Here is a 26918-nt window from a genome sequence, read left to right on the forward strand (position 1 = left end):
CAGAAAAGTACTAGGGTTGTTTGCTAGATATGTTATAGAGATAGCTCCTTGTAAAAAAATCAATTTTCGTGCAATATGTGGCCTTCATGTATTTTAAGTGGGCTATTTGTGTTGCAAGTTCTGTGTATCCATCCATGTTCTTTTAACAGTCCTTACGTGATGTGCCCATTCTCATTATCTGAACCAAGGATGACCATACCTTCTGATTATTCAGATATGCTGTCTACATCCTGTGTAGCCCCATGTTAGCATTCCTAGTGTTTTGGATGCCCCCTAGACTGTTCATGCAAATGAGAGAAACACTGTGTGCATATGTCCTTTGTCTTTCCCCTATTTCCCATTTGTTCCCAAGTGCTACTTCTCTGTCTTATACATGTTAAGTGCTTGTGCTTACCATGTTTGGCTGTGTGTCCATATGGCTATCTGAACATGCATACATACACTTGGTTGTAAAGATTATTTTCTCTTAATATTCCTCTGTCTTGAATATTTCATGCTACCTTGGACAAACATTTGTCTCAGCTTCACCACCCTCCCACCAATGAGCAACTTTCTAGCATCCTTCTGGTTATTTTTTAAAAAGTGCTTTTCGCATGTCTTTCTTGCATTTGCTTCCTGTTAGTGGTTGTTTCAGGTAGGAAGCTGTGCAGTAGGATAACGGGATTTGAGTCCAGCCCTGAAGAAAAGAGCTTTGACTCTTGAAAGCTTCTGCTGTCAGTGGTTGGTGTCCTTCACACTATTGCGACATACTAACACATTACCCTTTTTCTGCCTGGTAGCTCTTTGCATCTCAGGCCCAAAGCCTCCTGCTAATGACAACAGTGGCAATGCCAGTTTTCAGTAAGAAGAATGAAACGGTAAGCATAACACTGTCAGGCAACTTCTAAGCTGCACAGTAGGAGAGCAGATAGAAGAGAAACATTGTGATTTAAATATAGAAAGTATATAAGAGTTCAGAAACCTTCAGTATCTCTTTTAGGAACTTTCAATGATATTCTGTCTTTGCAAGTTCTGCAGCTGGTTCTTAATATTATTGATTCAGAAAGCTCATCCTTGACAGCATTCTGTAAAGGTCATGAAGAAGTTGTGCTAAGTTATCCTTTGGCGTGCCAAGAAAATGAAGCCCCAAAATTTAGAGATATATTCTTTGTATTATAAAGTCCTTGATTATATCTCTGTCTGATTCTCACTTTATATTGTCTATTCACATGATGTTCAAGCATACGGTTGCCATTCTCCTGGTGGGAGCGGGGGACCCTGCTCCCACCCTCTACCACCTGCCACCACTCACCTGGCTGGTGGGGGGGGGGGGGAAGGTGGGGGAACAGGCCTCCCAGGAATGATCCTGCACTTTGCAAGGGGCCAATTTGGGCCCCAAACAAACCGAATTGGTCCTGTCTGGGACCCAAATCAGCCTGCTGCAAAGCATACGGGTGCTCCCAGGCCTGAGCAACGATGTCACTTCCCAAAAGTGACATCATTAGTGCTGGAGGGCCTGTGATTGGGTGCAGGGGAGGGGGTTTGGCCACAACTGAGGAAGGGGCATTAGTTGTGGCTGTACATGGCGTCCTGTGCAATGCCAGGGCTTGTGTGCAGGCACATGCCTGGGTGGGGGGCACTTAGCCTTTTCCATTATATGAGTGCCTATAGACTGTGGTTTTTGCAGGCATAACTTTCCACTGGATCTGGGGGGCATAATGCCCCGGGCATTCCTGGGCTGGGTTGCCTTAGGGAGCCAACTAACTCCTGCCATGTCCCCAGGCCCACCCCTTCTTCTCCTGGCAGAACAGTATGTGCCAGTGATGTCCTATGCTATTGCCATAGTGCCTGGTCATGGCACAGTGGCAACAGGACACCACACCACCGTATTGCCGAGATACACCAGCATAGTGGCTAGCAGGCTTTAAGCATTCCCCTCACCTCCAGGAATGACTGTTAGAGAAATACCCAGTTATGTTCCCCCATCAAGTAGAAGATTTAGGAAGTTTTTGTTTAGAAGGCTGCTAATATTCATGGTGGATGGTACATATATTGGACCTAAGATACACCCTTTCTAACCATTATAGAAAATTGTTTCCTCAATAAGCTAAACATGTATTTGCTACAGCTGTAATATGGGTAGCAGAACAGTAAACTACACATAAATGTACCCCTTGCAGTGTGTGGTTTCTTTTGCCGCCATGGCTTTTACAAAGATGAGCTATATTCCTGGAGGACAGATTTATTTGTTTGTTTATTATGTTTCTGTGCTGTCTCTTCAGAGTCCCTGTCAAGGTGGATTAAAATTAAAAATGTGGGAACTAGAAATTAAATTTCCAGTTCCAGTTCTGAGGTGGCATACCTTTGGTTTCTGAGGAGAGAAAAGGGATTGACTATTGCTGTCCTGTGAATTTTCTTGGGTATTTCCCCTTAGCTAAGATTCACCCTTTGATAGAGTAATTTTTCAATTGACAGGTGCATTGAAAGCCTGGTAAAAACCTTAATATGATCTTTTTATTCCAGAAGTGTTGTAATGGTCATTTCCCCCAATGTGATTGATTGGATGTTTTGATTGGCAATACTGGTTTTATTCTGTTGTTGATACCGAGTCTTCTACCATTAATTGTTGTTGCTGTTTTACTTGTATTTTGAATTGCTGAGTATCTTTCAGATTAGACCATTATTAATTTTTCTGCTTTTAAATTTGTTTATTTTTAAATTTAATCTCTTTTTGTCGATATAACCTGACTTGAAAATTATTTGTATTAAGCATGGGATATACCTCTACAAAATAAATGAATGAACAAATACTTATGATAACAACAGCTTTTTGACAGCTTTTATTTCTGACAATGGTTTCTCTGTTGTTTTGCAGAGATCTCATGGCATTCTTCTAGGTGTGGTGGGCTCAGATGTTCCTTTGAGGGAACTCCTTAAGCTGGCTCCACGGTACAAGGTAAGATAATACAATCCAACAGTCGTCACGAAGATCAGTGATCTCTAGTGAAAGGTGCACTATGGCAATAAAACCTCTGGTCATTGATGCATCTGTAGGAGAAGAAGCACTCTTCATACAACACATAGCCTGGAAATAAGCAAGGGAAAAGGGACACCTGAATGATGTAGTTACTTGAATTATGAGCTTATAGAGCTTTCTCAGGACAAGATTTAAAACAGGGTTCTTCTCTGGAAAGCCAAAAAATATCAGAGGAAAATCAGTTCTGTTTGTGAGGAGACGTTTGGTTTTTGCATCAGCTCAATGTGTGAAAGTACTATGCAATTCAAGTAAAAAGATGTTGCATTCATACCTATTTGTGCATTCATCAAACTCTTCCTACTATTTCAGAAAGCAAAAAATATTAATGCATTGGGGGGCTAAAATGGGTTATGTTTGAAACTGTTAGATGTAATTTTAGTTTTTCAATTCAGTTAAATTGCTTCAAGCAGAAGATATCTGCAGAAAATCTGTCTACCTATTTAAATTTTAACAAGCTCTGTTTGTGTTCCCATTTCTTCACTATTATCAAGTAATTGTATCATCTAAAAATAGTGAATATTTTTGTGAACGTTTCATTGAAAACTGCACTGCAACATGGGCTTTGTAGTTAGTTAGCAATTCTCATTCTTTCTATTTCACTCACAGGAATGGTGTGGTGAGATGCAAAAGTGTTCAAGTATTGCAAGAATGCAGATGGTTTGGTTTTTGTACTTGTGTATTTCACTTGCAAGCATGAAGAATCTAGTGCTGTGGTCCAACTGTATATGATGCTGTGACATTATTAAAGCTAAGCACGTCTCAATCTGGAAAATGTGTCAGAGTCCCATATAAGCTGCTGTGAGCTTCCCAAAGGAAGAGCAGGATAAAAGTATAATAAATCGATTTTATATGAAAGGGTTAATATATGATAAGAATATAGATGGATTTGTGCAAAACATTTACAAGAGTAATGCAGGTATTTTGATGGAAAGAGGTTCAGATTCTTTAATTCAAATATGTTGATTTGTCAAAAGCATACTAGATTCAAAACGTTTCAACCAAGATTCAGCAGCAGCAGAACTACTATATCCTGTCATACACCGTGTTTAAAAAAAATTGCAAGCAATTCTAAGCCATTTTCGCACTTACGGTATAAACTGCCATTTATGAGCATTTGTCCTGATCGCAATGGCTTCAGCATTGCACCCGTTCATTTCACACTGTCTGCTGCAGTTTTGATTTGGCGTCAGTGCTTCATTTGCTTTGAGCATTCTGCTTTGAAGCCTTGGTGCAGTTTTGGGCTTGCGGGGCTTTGCAATTCACATCGCACTTTTTTTTTTAAGTTTGAGCATGTGTAGTAATGTTACAATGTTGGAACCCACCCACCTCTTTTGCTGATTGGACTGTCCCCCTGCCCACTGGAGAGGCAATTGGTGGCAGAGTTCAGGAAAGGGTTAAAATGCTGACGGCTGCACAAAATGCTTTTTTTGACATTGGCAACAACAACAACAACAACAACAACATTCGATTTATATACTGCCCTTCAGGACAATTTAATGCCCACTCAGAGTGGTTTACAAAGTATACTATTATTATCCCCACAACAAAACACCCTGTGAGGTGGGTGGGGCTGAGAGCTCCAGAGAACTGTGACTAGCCCAAGGTCACCCAGCTGGCTTCAAGTGAAGGAGTGGGGAATCAAACCCGGCTCTTAACCACTACACCAAACTGGCAGAAGACATGGGGAGGGAGGGAAAAGCAGCCATTTAACCCTTACCTGGCTTTTAAAGCCAGGAGAAATCAGGAGTAAGGTTACAGCATTTTCCTAGCTTTGAAAAAAAATAAAAGAATGTGCTCATACCACTGAGGGAGGAAGAAGAAAGCAGCCATTTAACCCTTCCCTGGCTTTTAAAGCCAGGACAGAATAAGCAGTAACATTTCAACCTTTACAAATCATTCCTAGCTTTAAAAAAAGAGAGAGTGTGCACATAGAAAAAGGAAGGGAAAAGCAACCATTTAACCCTTTCCTGGCTTTTAAAGCCAGCAGGGAATTAGCAGCAACCTTAGAAATCGTTCCTGGCTTTGGAAAAAAAATAAGAGAGTGCGTGCATACCCAGAAGGAAGGAAGCCAACAGAGAAGCAGCCTTATGACCCTTACCTCGCTTTACTAAAAAAATGGCGGACAAGGAGTTCAGAGAACTGAGGAGGGTGAGAGTGGTTAATTCTGCATAGACAAATCAGCTCCTGGGGAAAAAGAGAAGGGGAAGAAGAAAAGCCGAAGGGGAGTATAAGTGTTCTCACAGACATTGATCGTGCCAGCTGCGACTCAACAGCGGTTTTAAAATAAACTTGTGGTATGTCCGCAGGGGAAAATCGGGGATACTGCGGACAAACATCAGTTCTGTGTCCCATGACTATCTTTGCAACTGGTTGACAAGGAACTGGTTGAAGAACTGTTGATGAGGTGAAAGTAGTGGGCCCCCTGGGTAGCAGTGAGCATGTAATTTTGAAATTTACAGTCTTGGGGAACGGAAAAGCTGTATATAATCAGACATATAGGTTGGACTTCAGGAAAGCAAATTTTAACAAACTGAAAGCTATGCTGGGTAGAATCACATGGTCAGAAATACTTAAGAAGGGATTTCAAGAGGGGTGGGAGTTTCTTGAAAGCAAAATATTGAAAGCATAATCACAAATGATTCCTATGAGAAGGAAAAATGGGAGGAGCTTAAAGAAGCCAAAGTGGCTCCATAAACAGCTTTCTAATGAAATGAGAAATAAGATTCATTTAGGAAATGGAAGGAGGGCCTTATAATCAAGGATGAATATAGACAAATAGCCAATGCTTGTAGGGAGAGCGTTAGAAAAGCTAAAGCTCAGTTTGAGTTTAGGCTAGCAAGAGATGCTAAAAACAACAAAAAAGGGTTCTTTGCTTATATTCAAAGTAAGAAAAAGAGCAAGGACATGGTAGGCCCATTGCAGGTACGGGAAAGTGAAATTTTAACAGGCTATGAAGAGAGGGCAGAACTGCTCAATTCCTACTTTTCCTCAGTCTTCTCCTGCGAGGGAGATGGTGCTCAGCATGGCAATAACAGAACACATGATGAGGGAAGAGAGTTACATCCTAGGAGCAACATAGGGGTCGTACATAAACACCTAGTTTCTTTAAATGGACCTGTCCTCAGGGCCAGATGAACTGCACCCAAGGGTACTAAAAGAACTCGCAGATGTAATTTCTGAGCCTCTGTCCATTATTTTTGAAAATTCTTGGAGATCAGGTGAGATGGCAGAAGATTGGAGACAGATTAATATTGTCCCCATCTTCAAGAAGGGGAAAAAGGAGGATCCAGGTAACTACCGACCCATCAGTTTGATACCTATACCTGAAAAAGTCTTAGAATAAATCATCAAACAGTCAGTCCTTGAGCATTTAGAAAGGATGGCTGTGACTACTAAGAGCCTATATGGGTTTCTCAAGAACAAGTCTTGTCAGATTAACCTTAACTCTTTTTTTGAGAAAGTTATTGCCTTGTTGGATGAGAGGAATGCTGTAGACATAGTTTATGTCGATTTCAGTAAGGCCTTTGTTAATGTTCCACATAATGTCCTTGTTGACAAGTTGGTAAAATGTGGTTTGGATCCTATTACTATTAGGTGGATCTGTAACTGGTTGATAGATCGCACCCAAAGAGTGCTTGTAAATGGTTCCTCATCCTCTTGGAGAAGAGTGACAAGTGGAGTTCCTCAGGGATCAGTCCTGGGACCTGTTATGTTCAACATTTTTATAAATTATTTGGATGAAGGAATAGAGGGAATGCTGATTAAATTTGCAGATGATACTAAATTGGGAGGGGTAGCAAATACGGTTGAAGACAGAGTAAGGATACAGAATGATCTTGACAGGCTGGAAAACTGGGCTAAAACAAATAAAATGAATTTCAACAGAGATAAATGCAAAGTTCTACATTTAGGAAGGAAAAATCAAATGCATAATTATTGGATGAGGGAGACTTGTCTTAGCAGTAGTATGTACAAAAAGGATCTAGGGGTCTTAGTAAACCATACACTGAACATGAGTCAGCAGTGTGATGCGGTAGCTAAAAAGGCAAATATGATTTTGGGCTGTATCAACAGAAGCATAGTGTCCAGATCACAAGAAGTGATGGTATCGCTCAACTCTGCTCTGGTTAGACCTCACCTAGAGTATTGTGTTCAGTTTTGGACACCACAATTTAAGAAGGATATAAACCAGCTGGAATGTGTCCAGAGGAGGGCAACAAAGATGGTGAGGGGTCTGGAGACCAAGTCCTGTGAGGAAAGGTTGAAGGAGCTCGGAACGTTTAGCCTGGAAAGGAGACGACTGAGCGGTGATATGATAACCATCTTCAAGTACTTGAAGGACTGTCATATAGAGGATGGCGCGGAGTTGTTTTCCACCGCTCCAGAAGCTTAGATCAGAACCAATGGGTTGAAATTAAATCAGAAGAGTTTTCAGCTAAACATTAGGAAGAACTTCCTGACAGTTAGAGCAGTCCTTCAGTGGAACAGACTTCCTCAGGAGGTGGTGGGCTGTCCTTCTTTGGAGGTTTTTAAGCAGAGGCTATATGGCCATCTGACAGCAATGCTGATTCTGTGAACCAGGGCAGATCATGAGGGGGAGGGCAGAATGGTTACATCAGTGCTTAGTTCTCGTGGCCCTTCTTACATGCCCAGGGAAATGCCGATTGCCACATCAGGGTCAGGTAGCAGTTTTCTACGGGCCAGTTTGGCTAGGGACCCTGGAGGTGTTTTACCATCTTCTGAGCATGGAGCAGGGATCATTGGGGCAGTCGGGGGGGGGGGGGAGTTGTGAATTTCCTGCATTGTGCAGGGGGTTGGAGTAGATGACCCTAGATGATCCAATCCTATGATTCTAAGTGTGGAAGTCCCACAAACGTGGGAAGCAAGAAAGGATACTGAAATGCTTTAAAGTCCCAGTGTGAAAAGGACCTTAATTAAAGCCTTTTGCTAGTGTTTGGTTTATGTAAATAAGAATGATGGCATGGAAACTAGATCATACAGGTCAATGGAATCCATCACCTTTTATAATATGAAAAGTTATGGAAAGGAGTGAGGCTAATAATCCAACTACATTTTATTTAAAGCTGGGTGTCCACGGATATGCCTTTCTAAACACTAACAATGGCTACATTCTGTCTCACCCGGACCTTCGGCCACTGGTAAGTGACTTGCTATGCTTCTTTGTTGTTTTCATGGAGTCTGCTTATGCCGTTATAGAGTCTCTAATTCATTCACATCATCTGGTTGACTTTAAGGGGGCTATACCAGTACATGTTTGCATTCATACCTATGTAAATCTGTGTATTGGCTGAATATTCATCACATCTGTGCAAGATCCCTTTACCAATACATGATCCCTGTACCAATACAAGCTAAGGTGGAAGATTTAAATGGCTGACTGATGGAATTAGTGGTAGAATAGTACTGTGTAGTGGTAGAATGGCATGGCAGTTCAGTGACATTCACTAAGGGACTTCTACATATTCCTTGTGGAAAAAAATGATGTTTGAAAACATCTTTACTAGATTGGGGACGTGTCCAAATACTGTTTGTGTAGATAAGAAAAATTGATACTACTTTCTGTTTTAGAAATATACTGTAACTTGCTGGCTAGTTCAGTGGCAAAATTACTGAGTTAACCTTTCTTCTGTTTCTCTTCTAAACTCCAGTATAAAGAAGGAAAGAAGCTGAAACCCAAACCAAATTACAACAGCGTTGACCTTTCTGAAGTGGAATGGGAAGACTGGGATGAAGTAGTAAGTTTACTCTTTGGGATTTCAGGGAATCTCCTCAGTGTAAACTTCCCTCCCTCAGTATCAAAGTGCACTCTAACTAAAGTAAGGCTTGTTTTCTGATTTTAGTGACTGAATATTTATGGAAAAATGTAAAATATTATCATCCCCTTTTCCATGTAGTTGGCAGTATTCACGGTCTTGGTCAACAGTCTTGGTCAACAGAAGCCACTCTTCAAACCTAGCAGAACAATATTGGTTTTTTTTAAAAAAACTGGATTTTTATATAAAATCTTTTGTTTGTTATAGGCCACCTAAAAGCAGGTAGCCCCTATCCTAGCTGGAGGCACTAATGTAAACCTGTTCCCTTTCCCAGCTACGAACAGCAATGATCAACGGGGAGACTGGTTACCTCTCAATGGATGTGAAGGTGCCTGTGGATAAAGGGGTAAGTGTTTTGTTATGGTAGCTTTGTTTCTTTTTTATACCCTGTGTTTAAAACACAAGGCAATTTACTGAGAATAAAAGGAAAGACCATAAATATAAAAATAAGACCAGTTCAGCTCATGTAAATATTTTAAAATAAAATCTAAATCAAATTATTTTTTTTAAAAAATCCTAGCTATAAAGGAACTATAATTTAAAGTATAATAAGCACGGGCTCTGGTGGATCTCTGGAGCATATATACCAATACTACAAGACAGAGGAGGGTAGATGGCTTCAGTAGTGCAAACAGTTGAACTAGATGACCTTTGAGGGTACTTCCAGTTTTATATTTTTACTAATACGTTTGAAGCCATAGGCAGGAAAAAAACCCCAGAAATTTGGGGGGAAATTGAAATATATGTAGTATGTACTTTTCTATCAAACAAACGCATTTTGCTGCTTTGCAACATAGCATGTATCATATATAGTGTAGTTAGCATGTATAATTGTATTCATTGGCATATTTATGACATTTAAAAGTGTAAACGCCTTTTACAAGATATATTTTATTTTATTTATTTATATCTTGACTTTCTGTTCAAAAGAACACACAAGGCAGCTAACAAATATGAAATCCTATCACAATACAAACACTTACAAAAGACAATTCAAATAATATAAATATGAAATGCTGTAACATGCATCAAATAACCAACTGGAAATCTCCCGGTGCAAAAAGCAGCCCCTTTCTTCACATTGCTGCTCCTTCTAAAAGCATAAGCAGTCAAGGGGGTGAGGCTGAGCAGGTGGAAAAGCTTGGCCTAGATGGCAAACACTACCCAGGCAAAAGGCTTTCCTTCACATTGCAGCTCCTTTTAAAGGCACCAAATTGCAAATATACTCAATAGGAATGTGAATAAAAATTGCTGACCCTATAATATCTTAGTAAACTTCATTCATTCCAAAAGGGAAAAAAAGAGTTCTTGAGTGCTCCCTTAAATTTCCCAAATTTCCCATCAAAAAATTGAATGTTATACATTTCAGTGAGCAAAGCAAGATACTCATTTCTGCCTCCCCCACCCCAACGTCATCTCTCTGCTTCATATTTCTTCCTTTGAGAAATCTTCCTAAAAATATCAAGATATTATTTCATGGGACTAATCCCAGTTATTTAAATTCTATGTTTTGCAAATTTGGATCAAACCTTCTTTCAAGTGTTTTGTAATAACACAATTGAGAGTTTTATTTCCAGTCACCAGATAACCTTTTATCAGCACCTAAGTTACCTTACTTTTACCTTCTGTCATGTCTCTTTCCTTATTATTGTTCCTCAGGCTTTCTTGTGCCATTAAGAACTGAGCTATGAATTATTTTTTCATTAGCTGGCATGTTTTTTGCAGAATGAGTTTTTCTAGTTATTTTAGGCTAGAGGCAGACAATCTTCACAGGGAAAATGTTTTTGGAGGGTTGGATCCTGCTCTAAGTAAGAACCTAAGCATCTTGCCTGGAGTTACATGCACAATTCTTTCTTACTATGGATCTTCAGAGGGTTTAAAATTAACTAACCACAGTGTCTCTTTCACACACATTAAAATTATTTTAAAAGTTAAAGAAGGGTTCTGAGTGAGTGTATTATTATGGCTTACTTTGTACTCCTTCCCGCACCAACAGAGAACCAAACACAAGGCTTTGCAGTTTGGTTTACAGATATTCAGATAACTGAATGGATCTGTCCACACTCTGAAACTGCCACTTTCTCCAGGAGAACAGATCTCTGTAGTCTGGAAAGCAGTTGTAATCCTGGGAGAATTCCAGTCCACACTTGAAGGTTGGCAGCAGCTACCAAAACCTATCAAGATCATCACCATGATCATTAATCAGAACTGACCATTTGAGTGGCAGTTTCAGTGTGTGGACACATCCATTCTCTCTCCCCTCCCCAAGCTCTGCCTTTCTCAGAGCCAAGCTACAAGTGACGCCTTACACAGGTTGGACGCTTGTCAGCTTCCCTCAAGTTTTGATGGAAAATGTAGGCGTCCTGGTTTTACAGCTTGGCTCTCCATTACAGCTGCAAGACCAGGATGCTTACATTTCCCATCAAAACTTGAGGAAGCTGACAAGCGTCCAACCTGTGTAAGGCATCACTTGTAGCTTGGCTCTTAAGCTCCAGTTCCAAATCTCTAGGAATTTCCCTAACCAGAGATGGCAGTCCTGTTTGTGAGTCTTCTAAACAGGGCCATAGACCAGTGGAAGATCACTTTCTTTTCAGGAAGAAAAGTTCCATTAGGAATTTTCCAACCTGGAGTTGGCAACCCTAACTGGTCTTGAGTCATTTTTTGGTGCATATGGATGTTAACAAAAACAGAAGCCAGCATCTGAGCATGTGTGTGTGTTTTGTTTTGCCCTTGGAGTAGGAGCTTCCTTTTGCCTTGAAGAGTTTCTGTTTGAACTTTGATTTCTTTACTGGTTTGGCCTCTTCTGCATGCTTCTGATCTGCTTTGTTTGTTTAAGGCTCTGTTTGTGTGATTAAACATTGAAGCAATCATATGGTGGATTATTTAAAAATCCGTTTGTTTGTTTTTAAGATGAATAAAAATGCACAGGGTGGAGGGGTGCTTCAGGATGTCACAGGCATCCAACAGTCTCTGCTTTGCACAACCCTTTCTGCTTCCAAGCAGCAGAACTCACAATATGGTGAGGTCATTTTCTAGAGAGGAGTGGCTCCCATTTTTATGTATATTTAGACCTTCCCTTTTATCCGTGGACTGGATTTCAATAGTTTTTCTTAAAATATATTAGCCGTTAGTGATGTTTGATTTAATAGGCAATGCAGTGGGATATAAATCCTCAAATAAATAAAACATTAGCCATGTTCGAGGTGAAATAAAGGTAATACAAACCACCAGGGAATTCACTGTGGATGTAGGTCAGGCCAGGCCTTTTCCTCTTCTTATCCAACAGGGAAGCCCCCCAGTCTGTGTGGCAGCACATAGAGTTTGGCCACAGGGTTACTGGGCTGTCCATGCGTAGCCAGTTAATGAAGTTAGCTGAGATATTTTTGAAATGCTCAGCTGGAAGCCCGGTTACAAATCTTCCCTACAGCAGCAAACTGTCTTTGTGCAGCATGTACGGTTTTGCCTCAAGTCCCCTTGATGCCTCCTGTCACTGCGCCAGATGGATTTCCAGTACACTGAAGATTAGTGCTGAACTGGCAGGAGGGGGAGAAGAGGGGAAGAGACAGCCTCACGTGACTTCAGCATCCTGGAGCTGGAATTATTGGTTGATGTCCTGATGCCTACCAGCCCAAATACCCCCGCTTAGTTTGGGCTGCAGGGTTGGCCATGGTCAGTATTTGGATGGGAGACTTGGATGGGAGACCACCAAGGAAGACTGAGATTGCTGTGCCGAGGAGGGCAATGGCAAATCCCCTCTGCTCATCTCTTGACTGGAACACCTCGTGGATGGGGTCACCCTGAGCCAGTTGCGACTCAGTCACATGTTCTTCTTCATCTTGCTGGCTACCACCTTCCCACCCATTTCCCCCCAAATATATTTCTGTCCAATCAGTTTGCTAAGTATGTAGATCTCACATAGGCAGATTGCAATACTTCTTCCACCATCTGCAGTGTATATTAAAGGAGGCTGTGACGGACTGCTATTTAAAAGTTCAGTACCATCAGAGAGCTGGGAGGGACAGTTACCTGTTGCCTGGAGTGGAGAGCTTGAGTGGCGGGGGGGGGGGGGCTCCCTCTCTGATTGGTCAGTTAGAAGCAGGCTAAAGGGAATCAGCTTGTTTTCTGACAAGATTGTTCAGAGAGAGTTTGCGAGTGAGTCTGACGGTGAAGGTCAGACAGGTTCCCCTCTGGAGTGAGGGAAGAGGAAACATTTGCCTTTACTGTAATATCGCTGGACTGGGCTAATAAGCCAAAATTATACCTGACTGTCAAAGGGTGGAACAAACAGACTTTCAAAACAAAGATCAACACGCTATTGGAGCTGCTCAACCAAAGCAGGAAAAGTGAATTTTGGCAGGAAATATCTGCCTCACATTGGGGGAGTGAAAGGAAGTCTATCATAGAGGCCTAGAGGAAAACACTCATTGATGTTGCCAATTGTCTGTCCATATCCAAGAACAGAAAGGCTTCGCTAGTATTAGAAGTGTAAGGAAACTTGTGCCAGATTTGATGTATTCCTGCCATAACTAGGGTTGCCAGGTCCCCTTAACCTCCTGGGGGGTGGGTGGGGGTGGACCTGGCACTTACCTTGCATGTGCCCTTCCAGCAAGTGCAGTGACATCATTTCCAGAAGTGACATCATTGTGCCTGTGGGGAGTGCGCCCCTTGCATGCTGATCTGGGAGGTTTCTTTCCCCCTCACCACCACCAGCCAGCTGAGTGGCGGAGGGGGCAAAGGTTGGAAGTAGGGGATTCCCCACCCCCACCAGGGACCTGGAAGCCCGACTTATAACTCTACTAGAAAAGGAACTCACAGTACAGTTGTGAATGCTTCTGTCTGATATTCCTTCATTACCTTCCCCATTCTCTCCCTATCCTGGACCTCTAACTTTTCTGCATTCTTATTTTCTTGCTTATAGGCTATGATGTCACAGTCAGTGCATTGAGGTGGTGGACCAGATCTCCTGTGATACTAGCAGTTTTAGGGGCTTTCTAGACATGAGATTTTAGGATTAAGGGAAATTGTGGAAACAGTAAATTTCAGAGTGTTCTAAGGCCCAAGAGAGAATTTCTTTTAAATTAAACTACGTAAATATTGTTAGCACTTTGTGGATTTTCAAGCACCATCTGCTTGATGCAGATTGGTTGAACAATCTCTGAGATTATTTCTGATTATGGTATTTAATAATGGTAGCATGTCACAGGCACCTGAACAGGTGATTCATCTTTCATACATTACAAAATACACTTTGAGATTTTGTGATGTATTATCCCACAATCGGGCTTTGAGTTTTAATAGATATATAAAATCAAAGAAAATCTTTCAAAGTAGAAGTACTTCAGACAAGAAAGATGTGGACTCAAAAAGTGAAGCTATCATTTGAACCTAGCCAGCAGATTTATTTTATTTACAGTCTGCCCCTCTCACTGGGACTCAAGGTGGATTACACAGAGTAAGTCAATACGGTTAATGGGATGGGTTTAAAAGGCATGTATTTATTTTAATTAAAATTATATCCCACCATTTCTTGTGGCTGAATGCAGCTTAATATTTTTCCTCATGGTGTCTTTAAAAAAAAAAGATTTCTAGTGCAGCTTCCAAAATAAACTCAGCAGTTCAAAACAATTGAATTCATAATAAGCATAAAAGCAATAAAAATATATCCATCTTTAACAACAAACCTGCTCAAAACAAAGAGCAATCACCCATATACGACCAAAAAAACATAGCCAAGAGCCTACATGAGCAAAAAGATCTGAACTTAGTGTCTAAAACTGAGTAGATTGGAATCCAGATAAGCTGCTGGGGGAAGAAGAATTCCACCAATGAAGAACCTTGGTAGAGGTTCTTACAGCCACACCCTCTCACCTTCACCTAGCTCACAAGGTTGTTGCAAGGATAAAATGGAGAAGAGAATGATGTAAGCCGCTCTGAGGCCCTGTTGGGGATAAAGGTGAAATAGAAATGACATAAAATAAAAAAAAAATTAATGACTATTTGTTCCTAAGTGATCTTGCCTGACACTTAAGTTCCCTGGTCCCAGACCATTTATGTTTCCTGGTAATAAATAGTGCCTTTTTTTAAAAAATGGTGAGATGATCCTGCTAATATCTTGATTATTATAATCTGTAGTTTTGCTGTTGCATTTTGAACCAATTGCAGCTTTTGAACAATTTTCAGCGGCCGCCCAGTGTAGAGTGTATTGCAGTGGCCCCATCTGGCTGGTATCAGAACAGGGATAACTCATCTGAAGGTGGGCTACAGTGGAGAACTGGGCCTCCCTCTGTAGGTATGGCTAAAACAACATACCCATGCAGTGAACCTGCACTTTCAAGGGAGCGTAGTCCCGTTTAGAAGAGGTAATATTGCCAGCCACACTCGTTCAGAATATCCACTGCCTGGCTGGCCTGAAGAAGGAGAATAGAGCTGAGTATTTTTAGCATGCATGTCTCTATCTGATTTGCATTACATATCAGTATAATTTCAAATAGATATTCCTTACAGGATTTTTATTCATTTGCTTTGTTTTGTTTTCAGAAACGAGTTTTGTTCCTCACAAATGATTACTTCTTCACGGATATCAGTGAAACACCCTTTAGGTAAGTGAGCAGATTATTTAGAGGGATGATACCTTTAGAGATCAAGCTTTTCTTGGGGAAGAGAGTATTTATTAATGAAGTCTCTATTGATTAGATAAAACATTGACTTTGGCACACACAGAGAGGCTCTTTATACCAATGAGTTGATGCCTTATTTTCGAATGCTGCTCTGGTTATATGGTTTTGGAGCCAGTAAGAGGGCATGTAGTCTGCAGGCAAAAACAAATAAGAGCCATCAACATCAAAGTTTGGTTGTTTGCCACATTTGCAATTTAGATGGCAATCGCGACCCAATCTGTGGTTTAATTCAAATCAGAGGTTACGGGGTTGTCCAGAGTGTTTCCACAGGTAGAAGGATTTCCCCCTCCCACCACAGCCCAAAATGCCCTTGAAATGCAGCATTTCAGGGAACATTCTGGACTGCAGCAGGAGAGGGGATGTAAGAAAGTCATGATCCATGGGTGGAAATTCTTCCATTTGAGGAAACAATTGGATGAATCCAAACCCTGAGGATTTAAATGGTGTGAAACTGTGAAAACCAGGACTTAATTTGGAAGAAGTCAAATTTTTAAAAAACCTTATCATAACCTGCCCTCTGCACACTTGAGATCAGGAAAAAGAGCATGTAAGACAGACAGTATGATGTCCGGGCTGGGCAGTCTTCATCCTCAGCATGTCTAGTTTAAGCCCTGCCCAGATTAAATTGAGTAGCAACTGGGGGAATATCTTCCCTGAAAGTTCATTTATTTTGGCTGACCTGGATACATCTGGATTATGCTTCTTGACTGTTCTTGAACTGTACAGACATGTTAGCATGTGTAGGATCCCAGGCCACAGCTGGCATACACTAGCGTCCAATTTTGCTCAAATGCCTTGGCCTTAGACAGAGAGATGCAGGCATAAAGCACTACCCTATTCTACCTCCATCCCTGCCCCCCGCCCAGCTCAACTGTCTTTGGGGTAGGTAGACAGAGCTGGTCTGTCTTCACTGGCCTCTTCCCCCAAGGCTTTTAAAGGCATGCCCAGTGGCCTCTCTCCACCCAGAAGCCCTGTGGCAGCACGGCTAAACCTATGAGGGACCAATAGCTCATTCAGAGCACTCTCCCCCCTCTCCATCATTTCACTTCTCTTGTCTTAACGTGGAAAAGGATAATCCCCAGGGAGACCAAAAACAATAATAAACAATCAAAATGTTGGTTGTTGTGGATTTTTCCGGGCTGTATAGCCGTGGTCTTGGCATTGGCGAAACATCTTGGTCTTGGCGAAACGTCAGGAACTACAATGCCAAGACTACGGCTATACAGCCCGGAAAATTCACAACAGCCATCATTCTCCGGCTGTGAAAGCCTTCGACAATAAATCAAAATGTTCTTCTTCTTATTATTACAAGTGATTAGTGCACAGTGTAAGGATAGCAATCATTTCATTTCAACATCCATAAACCAATGCATAGAAATAGTAATCCCGTCTCAGTCTTCTCTATCAAGAACAAGAAAAATGCTGCAGTGAGTCTTTTGCCATCTTTAGAGTAGAACAGCAACAATTGACAAGAAGGCAATTGACATGAAGGCTACAAGCTTGCTGGCTTGAAATCCACTCGAGATTCTTCTTCCTGGCCAATATTTATTACATTTCTCATCTGATTCTGAAATTTCTCATCCGTATTTAGGAGCAATGCATTGGTATGTTTCCATATCACCTATGGGTGATATGAGATGAGCAATATAATAAATATTGGCCAGGAAGAAGAATCTCGAAACAAGCAGATTTCAAACTGGCAAGCTCATAGCCTTCATGTCAATTGCCTTCCTGTCAGTTGCTGCTGTTCTACTCGGAAGACGCCAAAAGACTCACTTTAGCGTTTTTCTTGTTCTTGATTGAAAAGACTGAAGACAGGATTACTATTTCTATGCATTGGTTTATGGATGTTGAAATGAAATGATTGCTATCCTTACACTAATCATTTGTAATAATAATAATAAGAACGCATTGATTGTTTATGATTGTTTTTGTTTTCCCTGCGGGTTTCGCCCTCTTAGTCTTCTTATCCTTGTACGGAGACCTCCCCTTCTTTTTGAGTAGTTAACTTGGAAAAGGTCAAATAATGATTCTTAAAAGGCCAGCTGCCGTTGATCAGTTGGCTGGTATGTAGACTTTTACAGGGTACATCTGTGGCCTCATTGGGCATGGTGGGTATTGGGCTTGACAACAGGAGGGTGCCAAGAAGAAGGGGTGTCTGGTATGGTCTCCGCCACTCCACCCGCCAACAGCATGTGATACTTTGTTCATCGTGATGGGATACTTTGAGATGCACTCTGTGAGAAGCTGTAGTCTGCATAGTATGGTTCATCTGTAGTGAGGCCTGTTTTAGGAACAAGCTACATGTTTGGCATGTGATTCAGCCTTTCCTGCACTGTAGCATTTCAGAATGCAAGTGTGATGTTACACACTAAATTAAGGAGAAGACTAGGCTAGACACTGTGCTCTGTATTTGGTAACTTTCCAAGGCCAGGGAGGTTTGGACACAGAAAAACATGTATGTAACCCCGCACCATCATTCTAGAGTGTTACAGTTCTATATATGCAGCACCGTTTGATATTTCAGGATATCTAATACAGCTGTTAGGGCAGAGTTTGACTGGATTGTAAGATCCTTTCTAGCTTTTGGATCAAACTTAGGGCTGCAAGGTCCCCATGTGGGGATAGGGGACCCCCTCCCGCCAGCTCTCAGCCTCTGCCGGCAAAAAACCTCCCAGGTCAGTGCACAGCAGGCACCCGCCCACTAGGCACAATGATATCACTTCCAGAAGTGACATTATCAGGCCTGGCGGGAGCGCACACACCCAAAGCACACTCACAAAAAGGGCACTCCGGTAAGTACCAGTTCCCCCCGTCCTGCCAGTAGGGTAAGGGGACCTGGCAACCCTAATCAAACTGCATGTCACATCTGAGTGTGATGATAAACTCAATACATTATTTTTAGCTAAAAATAGGGGGCCCAATTTAGATCAGGACTGCAGGTATGTGGGAGCTAACTCTCCCCATGATGTTTGCCACATTGAGCTTCCCCTCCCAACTTTGCAGCTTTTAGCTGTTGCATGGAAAGAAGACTGTCAGAGGCTGGTGTCTGTCTTCAAGTTTGAAGCTTTTTGGAGTTTCAATTCAAAAGTTTATAAATAAAGGGAAATGTCTGACTTTACAAAGTAAGCTCATAGCTGTAGCTATAGCAGATGATGCCAGCTTTTGTAACTCTCATTGCTAGAAAACTTTTTTCCCCAACCCACAGTCTTGGAGTTGTTCTGTCACGAGGGCATGGAGAATACATACTTCTTGGGAACACTTCAGTGGAAGAAGGTAAGTTGAAGAGCAAACGTTCTTCAGTCAGCTGTGGGAGAGAGAGATAGTCCACTACCTTGTTCTTCAAGACTTATTTTTATATCTTTAATTGTTCTTTCCTTCAGCTCAACCCTTCTCATAAATATTAGTTTCGCTTTTTTAGAAACCGTCTGAGGTGAGCCTGCTTGACATTTTTTAAAAATTGTTTTAAAAATTAAAACAAGCCTTATACAAAGCAGATATAAAAATACAACAATAATGGCAGGTCTACACATAAACATCCTTAGTAGGTTTCCGAATATCTAAAAATAAATTCATATAAGTCTATATTCCATATGGTCAAGTATTGTAAGGTCCTCAATCTACTGAATTACGGAAGGTGGGCATTTATCTCTCTAGTGTTCTAATATTTTGGTTAATCCTTTATTTAAACCCCACTGATTATGATTGACTAATGAGGTCCTGGTTAGAGCCATCTTTATTTAATTTATTTTATTTATTAAATTTATAGTCCGCTCTCCTCACAAGTGGGCTCAGAGCAGATCACATCATATAATATATTCAACAATAAAATCACATTAACAACATAAAATTCAAACAATATATAATTCAGGTGGCAACCCTTATTACTCAACCCCGTCAATACATTCTATGAAATAGGGACTGACAGACAAATAAAAAGCATGTCAGTGGAGAAAAACTGGGACAAAAGGGTTTTCAATATCCCCCAAAATTGCAAGATTCATTTGGGCAGCATTTCTTAAACTTTGTGAACTTGGCCCTGCCTTTTGAGTTTTCTCTGTCTTGTGGGATCCCCTCCGCAGTATTAATAATCTGTTCCCCAGGTGAGTGTAGGGAGATTCTGATGCACAGCTACATGCTGCCTCCTGCCGTTGTATGTGATGATCTGTGGACTGGAGTACTAGTCCAACATGGGCATTAGAAGGACAGCAGGTCAGATTATAAATGAGCCTATCTTAAGAGTATGCACAGGAAACTTTCATTGGGACATGTTGCCCCTTTCTTGTTTCTTCAACCCACATCAGGCTGGGATGACGGGGCAATGGGAATATTTACAAATTTGTTGCGAACGGTCTTGTTTCAAGCATCCAGCTCACCCAGGTATTGGCTTATCTTGTCTCAGTGTCTTATCCTTCTTGGGAACCTTGTTAAAAAAACAACAACCAACAAAATGTCTGCAGAATAATAGGTGTTTGCTTTTCCTAATGTCATTTCAGCAGCACTATCTGAGTTTTGAGTCTCCACATTTGGATTTTTGTAATCTACAACTCAAGAACCCCCGACATATGAAATTGTCATATCTTAACCGTCCAGGATTAAATGTTTTTGGCTGTTATATGTATAGAATAGAATTATGTATAAAGCATTCCCAATTTATAGAGGGGTCCTTGAAGGAAGGGGGGAAAGACCCATTAATGTATTGCTTGCCTTTTGATTTTAGGTTTGCATGATCTGCTACATCCAGATTTGACCTTAGCCAATGAGTGGTAAGTAGTAGGAATTCTTACTGGAAGGAATAGAGCCAGCTGTTCTCTCAACTTTAAACACGTCAGGCCTTGTGAGTGTTCTAAGTAGGGCCATAGCCCAGTGGAAGAACACATGCTTTTCAGGCAGGAAGCCCAGGTTCCATTACTGGCATCTTTGTTTTAAAAGCTCTTCGGGCACCTCTGCACAATTGTCAGGGCCTGCCAGTTAGATCCCCAGGTACTTCAATGTAGACACTCCGAGTCCAGTTAAAGTTTCTTTATTAGAGATCCATCAGTATCATTACACTCAGATTACAGCATTAGCAGAAGTGACGTAAAGGGGTAAAGCAATGTTAGTTATAGGGCAAGGTTCTTGCCCTGGCATAAGGACCATTAGAATTTAGGCACGCAGGGCCTAGAAAGTTAAATGGGGGAGGGGGAGGGGAAGACAGGGATGAGCTCATTTCATGTCTCAGGGAGATACGGGTCCGATCGGCTCTCCCTGACACTTTCCCATGCCAGTCGAGAAAGTGAAAGTAGCCACCTGCAAGATAAGCGATTCACAGCTACACAGACAGCTACATAGATATTTCTTTACACATTCTCAGAGGCTCAGAATATGGTACAGAGTATAATAGACACATATGGCAAAGAAGCAGGGCACATCTGACACTTTTCTACAGAGGCATACACTAGTTTTAATGTGCTCCTTGCAGTCACACCGCTGCTGTGGGGAACTGCTTCTTTTAAAAAAAAGGAGAGGTCAAATGGTCTTGGAATGGCACCATGGGGGGAGGCTCCTCCCACCAACCCAATGCACTTTTCTCGCATGAAAACCTCACACGGGAGAGTTATTTCACCAATTTTGCTGCCCCCCATGAAGCATCTGTGCACAGATTATCCACAAGGAACAGAAAAATTAGCAAAATAGCCCCTCTATGTGTGGCTTTCACATGAGAAAACTGTGTTGGGGGGAGACAGGAGCCTCACCTCCCCCCACAGTGCTGCTTGGAGACCATTTGGGCGCTCCTCTTTTTTTTTTTAAGCAGTTGCAGTTCCTTGCAGCTGCTGTGTGACTGCAGGAAGCATGATAAAATGAGTGCATGCCTATGCGAAAAGGTATCATTTAGAAGCATCCTAAGGAACACTGGGAAGGACCTATGACTTGAGACCTTAGGGAGCTACTGTCAAATTACCCAGTACTGGGATGTATGGACCAATGGGCTAATTGTATCCAAGGAAACATCTTATTTCATAGGTGTTCATATCAAATAGGCACCTGTGGCACTTAATGTGACATTTCTTACAACATTGCTTGTTGTAGCTAGTGTTCTTTTTTAAATTGGGTAATTTGTGCTGATCTGGATGGCCCAGGCTAGCCCAGTCATTAGCTTTTGGAAGTTAAGTAAGCTCAGCCCTAGTTAGTACTTGGATGGGAGATTACCAAAGGAAGTCCAGGATCACTATGCAGAGGCAGGCAGTGGCAAACCACCTTTGTTTGTTTCTTGCCTTGAAAACCCTATGGGATCACCCAGAGTCATCTGCAACTCGATGGTACTTTACATACACAACATTTATGCTGTCCACTGCCAGAAACAATGAGCCCATTGACTGAAAATAATAAGAAAAAGGCCAGGGGGCTTGGGAAATCATAGTAGTCCAGCTCAAATTCTCCACTAAACAAATATTTAAATGGTTGTATTATTGCTCCTGGGCCTGAAGACTGTGGACTATGTGTGCTGCCCCTATATGGAATTCAAAATATATTTATTCCATAAAGCATGAGGGGGGACTTGTGCTGCCTATGGTAAGTGCACAGTAGATAACTTGATTTATTTTTAATACAAATTTCAGAAAAGTTTCTGTAGATGTGTTTTTTGTGATCAGAAGCCAGTTGAACCAGGCCTGATTCACTATGTATTTCTCCCTAGGATTTATTGCATTACAGATATTGATCCAGATCACAGAAAGCTCAGCCAGTTGGAAGCTGTGATTCGCTTCCTAACCGGAGAGGAACCTGATTTAGAATGTGAGTGATGAAATATGTAGATGCTACCTAATATTCACCCGTAACCTTCTACTTGAAGCACTTGACCTTAAGGACAGCCCTTGTCTGACAGACAGATGGTCCATCAAAATACAATGTCATGTTTTCAACAGCGATAATTTCCCAGTATTCAAGAGCAGCGTACCTGTTTTAAAGTGAATGACTGGGGTGGTAGAGCTGCCAAAACCTGTGCTCTGTTCCAGATCCTCCTATGATAGAGAGCCATGATAACAAATCCTGCTGCTTTTTCTTCCCCATTTCCCCCTACCTTCTCAGAGCCAAGCTACAAGTGATGAATTACACTTGCCTGGCAAGTGAACAGACTCATGTGTATTCCTCCCTGTTCACTTGCCATTCACTTGCTCTCTACTTGATCGCTCTCACTTTCTGATAATTCAGGCTCAGTAGCCTATGTGCCAGTGTGAATGCTGTCTATAAAATCAACATGGGCTGCAGTCAGTTCATAATTCTGGCTGTGCCTTGGTGTTCAGATTACTTACACATTCATATGTACACATGAACCTGCCTTATACTGAGTCAGACCATTGGCCTATCAAAGGCAGTCATTGTCTGCTTAGACCGGCTGTGGCTGTCCAGGGTCCCAGGCGGAGGTCTTTCACATCATCAGCTACCTGATTCTTTTCACTGGAGAGGCCAGGTATTGAACCCGGGATGTTCTGCACGACAAGCAGTTGCTTTACTTCTAAGCCGTGGTGTTTCCTGAAACGAAACTGGAACTGGCAGGTTCAACCCATTCCCTGTTAATATTTTCCAGCTTCATTCTAGTCAGGGGCACCTTGTCCTGCTAACTGGAAGTTGCTGTTTTGGCTGGGATAGCTTGGTGGCTATTAACTACTACCTGTCTCATCTGTGTATTACTTTTCCCAAGTCCATGTGGTGTCTTCCTTTCTTGGGTCCCAACCTTCTCTTACAGCTCTCTTTTCTTGACTTGCTCCAATCCATAACTGGTTTGTTACCCCTCGTCCCTCCTTGCCAGTCCTCCTCCTGGTTCTGCATAGGTGGTACCTGTTACCTGAATTGTCTACACATATGTACCCTCTGAAATGAGAAACGGTCCTCTGAACTTCTCAAAAGTGTACCCAGATGGAACATTGAATGACTTTATTGTCGAGATCTTTGCTGCCTAGTATATACCAGGTTTTATTGCAATAAGATAAACAAATGGAAGAATAGCAGTGGTTACACATGACTATGAAAATGTAGATGAACAGTGCAATATTGACAGAAACACTATTTTCAAGCAAGTAAGGCATATGTAGTTAAGCATAAAACACTACAATGGTGAAACAGTGTGCATCTCAGGGCAGTTGGGCAACATTTGGACTCTTGTGAAGCAAGATTTGTGAGAAAATACAATACTGAGTACCAGATTGAGCACCAAACCAAGAGGATTCTGAGGGCTACAGTTTTACTACGAAGGTCAGGTTTGTGGGAGCAAGAAGAGAGTGCCTCCATAATGATAGGATGTGTACCAAAGTTTGACAGGTATTGGATAAGTCTAGCCATTAATGGCTTGGCAGGAAAAAGTAGAGTATGAGGAGGGGGAACTGATGGATATCAGTAAGAGTTAGGACAAACAACTCCTGACAGGAATATAGACAAACATCAAACTAGGGCTGATTATCGGCGATAATCTTCTTTGATTGTGGTACCTTTTCTCAAAGGAAATTTCCTGCATTGTCCTAGCCTTTTTGGTCTGTTTGTGCTGTGTACGGGAAATGTGGAAACACAGGAAAAGGCATAAATAAGGATATTTTATTGAAGGAGAGTATTTTTATTTGGTAGTCTGGAATGTGAGACTTTCATTTGTGCAACTGGGACCATGAAAAGATCAAAACAGCTGAAGCGCAGCTGGCGCTGTGTACGGGTGAGTAGGGGGGATAAGTGAAGCTTGCTGGCTTAAGCTTTTTCCCCATGGCTGAAATCCATGAAGCATTTTAATCTGCAGCATTGATCATTTTATAGGGGGCTGATTTCCCCTTACCTCTTAGAGTTATATAAAAACTTTCTGCTGAGTCCTAGTCTCACTTGAGGCCGAATTAAGAAATAAAACAATACAGCAGCTTCTCCTTTCAGAGAGTATTATGCTGAGCTTATTTCTTATGACACAGCCCCCTAATCTGGGTAGAAAGCCCTCCTGAATATTCAGTTTTGCATAGTCTGCAGAAAGCCAGGAGAATGGGAGCTTTCCTGACCTCCTCAGACAGGCCATTCCATAAGGTGGGGGCTACAACAGAGAGAGCATTTGCATGGGCAGCTGTTGATTTTGCCCAACTGCAGGGTGGCATCTGCAGAAGGTCCTGTTAAGACGAGCAAAGCTGCCACGGAGGAACATAGAGGGAGAGGTGGTCACACAGATATGAAGGGCCAAGGCCATGAAGAGCTTTGAATGTGATAGTCATGAACTTGAATTGAGCCCAGAAAACTGATGGGAAGCCCTTTACTATCAATTCATGCTGGCAACAGGTTTCAAACTCAAATTCCTGAGATCTCAGGGTGAGTTATTTTCTGACTCTGATACTTGAGGTCCTTTAATTGAAAATATGGGGTTGAACTGATAGAAGATGAATTGCTTTTCTGAACAGAATCCAAGTCTGAACATAAGAAACTGCCTATTCATATTTATGGGATTAAGCTGGATTTCTATACATCAAAAGTGCAAAACATCAGCTCCTCCAAGCAATTAGAAAACTTTGCTTTGGGCTTTGTGTAGTGGCTCACTTTCTCCCTTCCTGTTCTTTCTCGTGCCCAGGTGATGAGGAGTTAGTGCAAGAGGTGCTCTTTGATGCTGTAGTAACTGCACCCATGGAAGCCTATTGGACAGCTTTGATTCTCAACTTGTCTGAGTAAGTCGTCATGAAATAAGATGGTGACTCACAGGGAATGTTCTTGTTGAGCAGTACCACCTCCAGCATTTTGGCTGACAAACCTTCCTCAGTGGGACCCTTGAATCTGGAAGGGGCAGGCCATGCAAACTGAGAGCCTGCTCATGTTTCCCCGGACCTTCCATGATGCTCAAAGGGAGAATGCTAGTACTGTTGAGGTAGATGACTTTTTGCTGATCTTAGACTCCAACAATTCCTTGACCTCACAGCTTCCTGAAGTTGGCCTACTATTAAACTCAGGCCAGGGAAAGCAGATATGTAGGTACAGCCTTACTAGATGAACCTATACATTCTGTGTTGTGTTAAAATATTCACTCAAGTGTCTAGTCTGTACTCCTGTTGCCCCACCTGCAGTATTATTCACTTAATTAAAGATGTACAAGCTAGTATAATAATAATTACAGTGCGCTTATATACTCCCCTCCTGGGACACATTAGTGCTACACTCAGAGCAGTGAACAACGTCAGTGTTGTTATCTGCACAATACAGTTGAGGAGCTGGGCCTGAGAGGAGTGGCTTACCCAAGGCCACCTGCAGGGTTCATGGCAGTAGTGGGAGTCAAACTAGCAGAGTGCCGATTTGCAACCCATTTGCTTAACCACTATGCTACAGCAGGTCTCATGTCATCCCCAGTGTTTCATCTTATTCCATCGTGGCCATTGTGCCATTCATCCTCCCCATAGAAACTTTTTTTCTGTACACACAAGGATACACTGGGACACCAGTGCATGTCCACTGTGAGTGTGGGAGCACATAACTATGCTCCTGTGTTTATGACAAGAAACTGCGGCATATAGCTACAGCCAGGACTTTTTTTCTGAGAAAAAAGGTGGTGGAATTCACTGGGCACCATACACACACTGCCTGGACTGCATGATGATGTCACTTCCGGGAAGTGACATCATCACGCAGGCTGTGGCGTGTGGCCACCCTGGGAGCACTCCTACACTCCATAGGGGGTCCAATTCAGGCCACAGGGAGATCACTCCTCTCCCAGCAGTGGCCTGATCCTGGCCATTTCAGGCCCAAATTGGGCCTAATCAGGCCCAAATCAGCCTGAAATGGGCCGCTGCTGCACAAGAGAACCCTTCCCCCACCTGGCAGCGGCCCAATCCTGGCCATTTCGGGCCCAAATTGGGCTGAAATGGGCACCAAATGGCCCAAATGGGGTCCAAATCAGCCTGGAACAGGCTGCTGCCGGGTGGGGGAACCCTCCCCCACCTAGCAGAAGCCTGATCCTGGCTGTTTTGGGCCCAAATTAGGCCCCAAATGGCCCAAACTAGCCCCAAAACGGCCCAGATTGGCCCTGAATCAGCCTGGAATGGGCCAGCAGCAGTCCAATACTGGCCATTTTGGGCCCATTTTGGCTATTTTGGGCCAAAATGAGCCCAAAATGGTTGAAACAGAATACCCACCAGTCATGTGGGTATTTTTAAGAGGCACCGGAATGCAGTTCTGCTGCGTTCCGGCTGAAAAAAAGCCCTGTCTACAGCAAATACAATTGCTTCATAAAGTGTGATGTAGCTCTGAGATTTTTCTGATCTACTGGAATGGAACCAGCCATTCTCTAAGGAGGTCTATGGAGCCTTCCTCCAACTTAAGTAGCATCCTCCAGCAGAAGAGACACTTAAGTTGGCAGAAGAGCATTATTCGAGCCCAGTAGCACCTTAAAGACCAACAAGCTTTCCAAGG

General features: G+C 42.2%; 1 protein-coding gene across 1 annotated transcript in view; it reads left to right on the forward strand.

The window, feature by feature from the left end:
• The window catches only part of CACNA2D4 (calcium voltage-gated channel auxiliary subunit alpha2delta 4), a 206037-nt gene that overhangs the window by 58702 nt on the left and 120417 nt on the right, over nt 1-26918 (forward strand). Inside the window, exons 15-24 of the mRNA XM_054988696.1 lie at nt 780-857; nt 2855-2935; nt 8101-8175; nt 8686-8772; nt 9125-9196; nt 15388-15449; nt 18736-18803; nt 20248-20293; nt 22204-22301; nt 25093-25186. Of these exons, the coding sequence (XP_054844671.1) occupies nt 780-857; nt 2855-2935; nt 8101-8175; nt 8686-8772; nt 9125-9196; nt 15388-15449; nt 18736-18803; nt 20248-20293; nt 22204-22301; nt 25093-25186 (761 nt within the window). The remainder of the gene's footprint in view (nt 1-779; nt 858-2854; nt 2936-8100; nt 8176-8685; nt 8773-9124; nt 9197-15387; nt 15450-18735; nt 18804-20247; nt 20294-22203; nt 22302-25092; nt 25187-26918) is intronic.

The sequence above is a fragment of the Eublepharis macularius genome, chromosome 9 (assembly GCF_028583425.1).
Source record: "Eublepharis macularius isolate TG4126 chromosome 9, MPM_Emac_v1.0, whole genome shotgun sequence".
NCBI lineage: Eukaryota > Metazoa > Chordata > Lepidosauria > Squamata > Eublepharidae > Eublepharis > Eublepharis macularius.